The sequence below is a fragment of the Triticum aestivum genome, chromosome 2A (assembly GCF_018294505.1).
Source record: "Triticum aestivum cultivar Chinese Spring chromosome 2A, IWGSC CS RefSeq v2.1, whole genome shotgun sequence".
Classification (NCBI taxonomy): domain Eukaryota; kingdom Viridiplantae; phylum Streptophyta; class Magnoliopsida; order Poales; family Poaceae; genus Triticum; species Triticum aestivum.
This window is the reverse complement of record NC_057797.1, coordinates 104,820,817-104,831,068: the sequence shown is the minus strand read 5'-3', so window position 1 is coordinate 104,831,068 and position 10,252 is coordinate 104,820,817. Positions and strand designations below refer to the sequence as shown.

The window sequence follows — 10,252 nt, the reverse complement described above, 5'->3', positions numbered from 1 at the left end:
GGTTCTTACGTCAACTGAGAGCAAGGGTATTACCTGCTGAAAGGGAAATTTGTGTCATATCGGATCGCCATCCTGGAATTCTAAATGCGGTGGTGGTTGACATTCCCGGACATACAAAGTTGCATCATCGATGGTGCATGAGGCACTTTTGTGCAAACTTCTATAGGGCATGTGGTATCAAGGAGTTGGCCGATGATCTTCAGGATTGTTGTCTCGCTTTCACCAACAAGTGGTTTTCCACATTGTTCAATGCATTGCTCAGACACAAGAAACTTGACCCCAGCGGTCAGGAGTTTCTGAATAAGAACATTGCCGAAAGGAATATGTGGGCACGTGCTTTCGATGAAGATGGCCGGAGGTACGGTCAAATGACAAGCAATATGGTAGAATGCTTCAATAAGGTGCTCAAGGGTGTACGTGCATTACCCGTGACGGCAATAGTTCAATACACATTTGACAAGTTGAATGAATACTTTTTAAAGCACTCAATGGAGACTGATAAGCAGATTGCTGGTGAGAACAAGGATAAGCACAAGTACAATTTCCCACCAAAGGTCGAAGAATGGTTGGAATTTCAATCACGAAAGGCAGACTCCGAAGAAGCTGTACTATATGACGACAACGAGTGGAAGTATGAGGTGAAAGAGCCCGGAGGAACCACAAACGATGGCCGCCAACACGGAGGTCGGGCTTTCAAGGTCTCCCTAACACGGTGTGATTGCAGCTGCATGAGGCCGTCTTTGCTTCATCTCCCATGCTCGCACTTGTTAAGTGCATCCCGGGTTAGGAATGTGGACGTCAATCACCCTCTTACCGTGAGGGAGTCCGAGTTCTCAATCATGACGGTAAAGAATACATGGACTCCACGGTTCCAGCCATACTTGGACCAATCACAATGGCCGGAGTATCATGGAGTTCAACTATGGCCGGACCCGAAATTGAAGATCGTTAGACGGGGAAGACGTAAGACAAAGCATCTTAGAGGTGACATGGACGGATGGGGCCGTGGTGGTGGTGGAGAATACGGCACCGGCCAATTCCAAGAGCCTCGTGAGCAATCCCGTTGTGGGGCCTGCAGTAATGGGGGACACAACACAAGAACTTGTCCCAAACCAAGAAAGAGATCAAAGAAAAATGGTGCAAGCACAAGCCAAACAAATGATAGCCAACCAAGTGAACCAAGGGGTAGCCAACCAAGTCAAACAAGTGGTGGAGTGCCAAACCACTCAAATCAAACAAGCCAACGAGGAACTAGGCAACAAAGAGGGAGTCATCTTGGTCTTAGAAGAGGCCGTGGTGGTGGTCTTGGCCGTGGTGATGGTCTTGGCCGTGGTGGTGGTAGAGGCCGTGGTGATGGTCTTGGCCGTGGTGATGGTCTTGGCCGTGGTGGTGGTAGAGGTCGTGGTGATGGTCTTGGTCGTGGTGAAGGTCTTGGCCGTGGTGATGGTCTTGGCCGTGGTGGTGGTAGAGGCCGTGGTGATGGTCTTGGTCGTGGTGAAGGTCTTGGCCGTGGTGGTGGTAGAGGTCGTGGTGGTGGTCTTGGTCGTGGTGAAGATCTTGGCCGTGGTGATGGTCTTGGTCGTGCTGGTGGTAGAGGTCGTGGTGATGGTGTTGGTCGTGGTGAAGGTCTTGGCCGTGGTGGTGGTAGAGGTCGTGGTGGTGGTCTTGGCCGTGCTGCTGGTAGAGTCCGTGGTGGTGGTGGTGGTATAGGCCGTGGTGGTGGCGGTAGAGCGGACACCAGTGGAGCGTTCAGATTCGGCGTGGACCGGCTGACCAACAGAATCCACGGGAGTAGTCATGCCTGCTTGATGTACGGTGTGTACCGCTCATCGTAAGGCATGGCAGGACCAGAGACCCCGTGATACCGAATCTTCAGAGGTTCAAGCTTCTGCAAAAAACAAGTAATGACAAATCTTAGGGCATGTAAATTTCAACTAAAGGCAAATTTGCAAAATATTTAGATTACTCATTATTACCTTATCCTTCTCGCGCATCATGTAGGCCCGGTGTTGCACGTCGTAAACATCGTCCAGAAGCCAAACCATCCTTACAATTTCAAACAATAAACATATAAAAGTTCATCTTCATCTCAAATAAACTAAACAAAAATAGGCATCTCATATATATCTAAAAAAACTAAACAATCTAGGGTTTCAACAACAAGAATCATATATTGTGAACTAATAAATAACACTACGGTACTACCAATATGAATACACATCCTAAATCGAGCAAACCAAACAAATCAAGGGTTCCATCAAATCATGGACAAATCTCTAGAATGGCAACAAATTTACGGACCAAAAGAAAGAGAAGGGAAGAGTTTACCTAGTAGGATAGATTGGGGATCGAATCCACGGATCAAATCTTCAGATCTGAGAGGGATGTGGGGGGATTAGATGGGGGCGCCGCCGCCGCCGCTGCTCTCTGTACAGAGAGCGGAGAGATGAAGAACTGCCTGGTCGGGCTGGGGCGGCCGCGCTTAAGTCACTGTGCAGCGCCCAAGGGCTAGGCGCTGCACGTCAAAGTGTGGCGCCTAGCTCTTAGGCGCTGCACAGGTGCGTGTGGGGCCGCAACTGGACCAGGGCTGTCACGCTGGCAGGATGTGCGACGTCTAAGGGGAAGGCGCTGCACAGTAGGGTGCGGCGCCCAGATGTCGGGCGCCACACCAAAGGGTCAGCAGAGTGAAATTTTTTCCTGAACATGTCAGTTTGTGATTTGATTTCTGCCTCAGGTCAAATCTGTGATTTCTGCCTTTGAAATCGTCTGGCAAGACAGACGCTCATCAGTTGTGCCACGACCTCTACATATCGTGTTGATTTGATGCAGCATGCAGTACGGCGTATGTCCTGGTCTGAATGCCACAGTATGTAGCTTGTTTTCTGTAGTGGTGTGTTCTGGTCTGGGTGAACCGGGGTGCTGGGCTGCTGGTGGTTCTAGCATATTGGCTAATGCCCTACCGAAGCTGAACTAGCCACCTACTCCTGTAAACATCACATAAATGTCAACTGATACTACTGCTAAAAGCAACACCATTCCTTTCTTCCAGGCACGCGGGCATCAAAGACTTTTGAGTTAGAGAACATGTAAGAGGCATCAATAAACCGATCTTCCAGGTATGCGATTTACTTTGAGTCCTCATTCCAGGTTAGCCGTCCCGTCCAACCGTCCTCTAGATCCACGAGAACATGCCACGGAATAAACAGCCCCTCGGTTGTCCCGATCGCGCGCATAGCTCTGGGCCTCTGGCCATAATGCGAGTTTAGGTCAGCTCAGTTGTCATGATTCGTTATAACAAGAAAGTGGTCTCCAATTTTAGCAGCCCGGCGGCTCTTCAATCACGCAATCTCTTGTGGTATGGTTGATGGAGCTCCAGAGTCCGGACCATTCCTAGAGCAAGAGGCCATGGACATTCTAGCTACTCTCTCGGTCCCATATTAATTGTCGCTCAAACAGCTGTATATATCACATAATAACACTAAGAAGTAATAATGTCCCGTCAGCGCAAAAGAGATCTTGCCGGTATACCCACCCCGGATGCCTGATCTGTGGGCATGATGAGGGCTTTTCGCGTGTGTGTCCGGTAGACGTTGCTGTCATGCCAACTTCGTTCCGTTTCAAAGGCGGACAGGGTGGTGGGTTGTTTACCATTGTCGCCCCTTGTTTCCCACTTCGATCTCTTGGAAGTGCATGGCGACGTCGCTTCTTGAACAATCAGTCAAATTTGGCTGAGATAGAAGTAGTACGCGGAGGGAGTCCAGATAACCTTCAACGTTAAGTTGGAAGGCGCGTCCATGCAGGGAAAGCGGGCACGGAGCCACGCGGGTCGGCGCCGGCCGTTGGAGCCGAACCAACAGCGAAGCGGGCGCGCGACCGCACGAGGGCACCGCCGTAGCACCCGATTCTTCCCACATGATCCAACCCAACCCCCCCTGGCTGGCTCGGCTCGTGGGATGGGAGCAACATCACCGCCGCACGAGCCGGGCACGTAACGTAACCTCGCCAACCGTCGCCCTCGCCCTCGCCCCGTTGCCTCGCCGTCTTTTTATAAACTCGGGCTCGTCTGGGCATCACACCACCGCATCACTCCACTCCACCTACCTGTCTCGCCCTCCTTGTTCACATCATCTCCCTTGGCTTTCCGTTGGACGCTTCGAGAGAGAGAAGGAGGAAGAAGAAAGATGGCGGACGAGGGGACGGCCAACTGCATCGACATCATCCTCGCCATCATCCTGCCGCCGCTCGGCGTCTTCTTCAAGTTCGCCTGCGGGGTGAGTAACCGGACTTGACTCTGTCCCGTCCTATCAGCAGGCTCTCATCTCATCACTAACTGGTTTCTCGTGCTGCTGAACGTGGTTTTGCAGATCGAGTTCTGGATCTGCTTGCTGCTCACCTTCTTCGGCTACCTCCCCGGCATCATCTACGCCGTCTGGGTCATCACCAAGTAGGACTGCAGGAGGGGCTCCTCTGCCTCTGCCGCTAGGTATGCATACGAATGTTTCCTGTTGGTGTATTTTTTTAGTAGTACAAGTTGTTGCCTGCTGGGGAATTTGCCAAACAGAAATTTTACTGTCAGAAAAAAATGGAGATAATATAGTCCACCGTATGAAAGGATTTCCCTGCCAAAAAAAAAACCATTGACACGAAAACATACATCTTGCAAGAAAATGAATTTTGCAAATCCAAAAGAGAAGCGCCCTGCAGCTTGTTCTTCCAAAAGCAGAGGAACCATCTTTTTTGGTTCAGAAAACTCGAGGAACTCCTGAACTGATGCTCTGGTTGTTGTTTGTGCCAGGTGATCCATGGCGAACTTGTTCTGTGTCTGGCACAAGCCGTTTGTCTGAGATGCGAGCTACAGTTCATGGTGCTGCCTGCCTACATGTGTGTGTTCATGCTGTTGTACATCTGTGTGTGTTGTCCGTGCTTGATGATTAGCCTCCTCTCCTGTCACCCTCCCCAGTGTAGTGCATCCATCCATCCAGTTGTTCCTCCGCGCATTTTCGTCGTCCATGTACTTTGAACTTTGATTAATTAATTAATTAATCAATCAATTGATTGGTGGAGAAGTTTTCCGTTGTTCCCGAGCGTTCCTCGCGCAATTCTCGTTCCATCCGATTGGTTTTGTTGGTTGGCGAGCTCCCCGTGCCGTGGCGTTGGATAAGTCTGGGCTTTTAGGCGATTCTATCACAATCGCCCCCTTCCTCAGCTTCCCATGATCATCACTTCATATGTTTTTTACAATCCTAGATAATTAAACCTTAACTAGATAGGATTGTAAAAAATATGAAATGACGATTCTGGAAGAAGCTGGAAAGAGGGACGATTCTAGGAGAGTCGCCGAAAAGAATTGGCCCTCAAGTTCGTTCAAACGGATGTGACGGAGGACCGGAGGAAATCACGGACGGAGAACCGGTGATGACAGTGAGCGTCCGTCACGTTTCGCAGTGGGACTGGCTGCACCGCGATCTCTCTCTACTTCTTTTTTCCACAAGTCAAAGACCCTCATTTTTATCGCCACGTATTTCATTTTCTTCCGATACCGTTTCCAAGAGGCAACGATGACAGGTGCCAGAGTCACGACTCACGAGTGGCGCGTCCTCGCACAAGGCCCGCCTGACAGCTCCCCACGAGCGAAAGAAAAATGGGTGGTACGCGTGGCAGTGAAACACATGCGAAAATATATTTATGACTCGTGTACGAGCGGCACACGCCAGACTGATCTGTTGTCTAACCTTTTTTTTCAAAGTCCTCCCAAGGATCTCGATTCATTAAGAAAGAAGATAGTTGCCAAGTTAATTTAACGAAAAATCCGGCTCAAACCATCATAAAAGCCCACATAGGCCGACCTGATCGCCCACACGAAGATGCAACAACGTCCCAAAGAAGAAACACGAAGTCGAGGTCGTTCTTCACACCTTCATGAGCCAACGACTTCGACTTCACCATCTATGACGTCTTCGTCGCCGCAAACACCGGAACCCATGCCAGCCCACGCCAAACTAAAAGCCACACCACCACACTGCCGATCGAGCACCTGCCGACCGCAATGCCTTGAACGTCTATGCCATGGGGAGCACAACGGGATCCATGTGACTTCAAGATGAAGCCCCAAAAAGGAAAAAGACAATGCCGACGTTGTTGCCCGACCTGATCGGGCCTTAGGCTTTCACCCGAGGAATTGGGTCCGAGGGTGTGTAGGGGATGGACTCCACGGCGGCGTCTCCAAGGAGGTGAAATGACGTCCACCTACGCCAACACCGTCGGCTGGCAAGAGCCCGTCAACCTTTTGCCTAGAGCACCGCCCATCACTGCACTGCTAGCCTGCACACCTCCTAAGAAGCCACCGCGCCAGAGAGCCACCATGAACCTTACCTCGTCGTGGGGCAACACCGACGGGCCAGATCCGGCAAGCCCACCCGCCTGCCAGATCTGGCAACCCACCACCGCTATGCCGCCACAGGAACCATCGAAGCCCGACACGCTGAGCACGGGGATCACGAAGGGGGCTGCCACCCCGCCCCTACACGTCGACGCAGATGCCAGGCCGAGATGGAAGGGCCACCACCCCTTCCCGAACCCACCGGAACGAGCCGTTGTGCCAAACCCACGCAAACCATCATTCCCACAGCACCCTAGCCGCCAACCAAAGCCCCCGGCAGGCACAACCAGTCCACCAACGCCAGAGAGACAGATCCAACCGCAACCTCCTAGAACGGAAAAAGTCCACAACAAACCTTCAATTTGTAGGCGAAAGCTAAGTCAAACCCCGAACTCTCAATCCCTGAAATCAGCACACCAAACTCTCTAATCCCGATCTATTTTAAACCTTGACAGAACATAGCCGGGATTTGCTGAATTGGGCCAGCCAAGTAGCGCAGTTGCTCGCGCGCGCGCACTAATCTGGTTTTTTCCTTAGTTTCTTCCTTTTTCATTTTCATTTTTTTTTCACTTTTACACATGTCTAATTTTTCTCAGTACCCAATGTACATTTTTAACGCACACATTAAATATTTTTGGTAAAATTTTGATATTTTCAAATATATTATGTACATTTATAAATTACATGTTTTCAAAACTTTTTGAACACATGGTTATATTTTTTTCAACTACATGTCTTACATTTTCTTTATGATGATAAACATTTTATAAAACTACACAACACTCTTTTACGTGGTTCAGCATTCTTAAATTTGCATACACTTTTCTCAAGGGCATGCCACATACATTCTGTTAAGGTTTTGACACATTTTTTTACATCACGCAAACATTTTTTTACATTGTAAAAACATTCTTTAAAAAATGTCACAAACACATTTTTGGAACTCGTGATCATTCTTGAAATGTTACATTTTTTAATGTATAAAACATTTTTTTGAACCACAAAAAAATTATTATACATTGTATAAACATTTGGATTGGCCCATACATTTTTTAAAACTTGTGATATTTTTTAGATGTCACAAATATTTTCAGGTTTCAGAAAATGTTTATGTAGCAAAACGTGCCCACACTTTAAAATTTTGTTCATGTTGCAGAAAAAAATTATGTTTCAAAAAGTGTTTGCACTTTAAAATTTTGTTCAGGTTTCAAAAAATGTTTATAAATGTGTTCGCTTTTTCAAAGTTGTTGGTTTTTAAAAATATTCGAAATTATCGAAAAGTCCTCGCACGTTATAAAATGTTCAAAGATTTCACAAATAAATATGTTTTCAATAATTGTTTGCCCCTAAAAAATGTTTACAAAGTTCGGCGCTTTGGTTTGTGATTAAATATTTCGGGCCTCTGACTATTCCAGTCATAGTCGTCTGATGTAGTGGCTACCAGGTAGACCTGGCCATGGGCAGCCCAGCCCGGTCGGCCCGGCCCGAAAAAGCCCGACCCGGCCCGGCCCGACGCTGCTCCCAGGCCGGGCTCGGGCCTAGATTTTGAGCCCGGTGGCCTAGCCGGGCCGGGCCCGGGCCCGGCATTTTTGTAGTTTTTTGAAGGGGCCCAGCCCGAGGCCCGAGGCCCGGCGGGCTTTTGCATGTTCGGGCCGGGCTTGGGCCCAAAAACTAGGCCCGATGGCCGGGCTCGGGCCTAGGTTTTTTGGCTCGGGCTTGGCTAGGCCCGGCCCGAAGCCCGGCCCGATGTTTGGCCAGGTATCTCTACTCCTAATGTCTCAGTTGGTAGTCCGCGTTCCGGGTTTTATTTTCGTCCTGTCATTTTCGTCCCACCATTTTCATCCGGTTTTTTTGTCCTCACCCCACCCCACCCCACGCAGGCCAAAAAAAACCCCACACCTGACAGAAAAAACGCTCCATCGATCCCATCCTTCATTGCCGACTCCTCTCGATCCCATCTCTACTCCAATACGAGCCGCCGCCGAGATCCGAGACGATCCGCCGCCGCTGAGGACCGATTGGAGCCGCCGCCGGCGCTGGCCAGCCTCCCCACCGATGTGCGCGTCGGGTCGCCGCTCCCGCTCCCGCAGCCGAGCATAGCAGCAGCGGCGGAGCCCCAGCCGCCACCACGTTCCTCCTGCTCTCCGGCAAGTCCGCCCAGGACCAGCAGCTCCTTGCCTCCGCCGCCGGCGAGCGCTCTCTGGTGGAGGAGGGCGGGGGGCGAGCTCGCTGTCTCCCTCGCGCTCGACGCCAGCGGGGACGCGGGCTACGATGCGCCCGCCTACATGGGCACGCTCCAGGCGCGGCGCTTCGGGAGGTGGATGCGTTGGTCGCCGCGGATGGCATCCACGCACGACCTCGTGGCACGGTGAGTGCAAGATTTTATTATTTTGAATCTCGCTCCATCAGAAAAAGTAATAAACGATGAATTTCCTCTTGAAATCGCTTAAATTGGGCTTACTCTTTGCTTCCCCTTTGTCTATAGGAACTTCGCCAAACTTCGGGTGGGCGTCGTGTGCGCCACATACATGCAGTTCAAAGGCAGAGGTGCATCAAATATGTATGCCAATTGGTGCTTGTTTTTGTTGTCCCTTTTAGTGTGTATCTCTGATGATTTTTCAATCTCGGTGATCAATGTCTGTCACTTTGGTGGGTAGATGAATTGTGCTGTTCTGTTTGTTGTATGTTCAGTTGATGATTCGCTTGACATATCCACAAGGTACAGTATGTGTGATCCAACCACACGTCGCATAGTTGAATTCCGAAGCAATTAGCTTGATTACCTGCAGTCCATCTAATTCTCATCTAATGCTGATTAGTTTAGGCGAGTCAACACATAGGACGGAAAGACCCTTTTATAGTTTTCTCAAGGGGAGTGTACCGTGTGCGGGGGCATATCTCTGTTCCTTTGTATGGTTGTTTAACAATTTGTGAAATGCTTGTAGTATGATAATCTAGATAGTGAGGATATGTTACAGAAAGTGTTGTGCCTGGCCTCACATGTACATGATTTGGTTTATCATTAAGTGCTCTCTTTCCCACTAAATTTCACATCTGCCATCTGAAAAAAACAAATCCACATTTATCTGATTTCAAGTTCTTATGGACCTTATGGTAAAGTATTTAAGTAATTTTAGTCGGCTCAAAAGGCTCCAAGCTTCTTTGTCTATCATTTCCTGTTCAAAACTGACAACAGAACTTTGTGAAGCCTTTCAGTTTGTCTTTGTTTCAGTTACTTTACCATTCGGTCTTGATGCCTGAACTATGTGAACATTGTCAGCTTAGTAAAATGGTATGAACTTGTGTGCCATACACATAGCAGGTTGAAAAACTACCATTGTATTTGCATATACTGCTTGTGGCACAATTTTCTGAAAACATGTTGGTGGTCATTGGTCAACAAAAGTTTTCAGCATTCGGCACGGTGTTAATATTCTTGAATTTATTGTGCTTCTAGAATTATAGATTTCCGAATAATTAGATGGTCAGCTATGCAATATAATATTCCCATAGTATTGAAATCTTCTGTTCTGCAAATAGTCCTTCAGCAAACGGCGCTTACACTTAATATGGGATACTCCAAATCCATAAGAGCAGGCTATATCTGATATTTTCTCCATACAGAGTCGGCAGCGACTTGATTTATATTTTCCGCTACTTGTCAATATGATGGCCCGTTGTAAATAAATGAGGCCTGGCCATCACTTATACTTGGGAACTACTTTTCAGTGATAGCTGTATTGACTAAGGTACTATTTTTTCTTTCTTAAAGATTGATTTCTTCAGTGGTGTGTGTTTTACTTTACAGTTTTGATAAGATTCCATTGCCAACACACTTTTTTTCTTGACAGGGAACTACGGCGGGCTTATGCC

The 10,252-nt window shown here is 48.6% G+C and overlaps 1 protein-coding gene across 1 annotated transcript; it reads left to right on the top strand.

Moving 5' to 3' along the window:
* Positions 1 to 3,983: 3,983 nt before the first annotated feature.
* On the top strand, positions 3,984 to 5,066 carry LOC123187824 (hydrophobic protein LTI6A). Its single transcript, XM_044599782.1, has 3 exons — positions 3,984 to 4,271; positions 4,365 to 4,483; positions 4,796 to 5,066. The coding sequence occupies exons 1-2, from the start codon at positions 4,182 to 4,184 to the stop codon at positions 4,446 to 4,448; spliced, it is 174 nt and encodes a 57-aa protein (XP_044455717.1). The 5' UTR covers positions 3,984 to 4,181; the 3' UTR covers positions 4,449 to 4,483; positions 4,796 to 5,066.
* Positions 5,067 to 10,252: the final 5,186 nt, after the last annotated feature.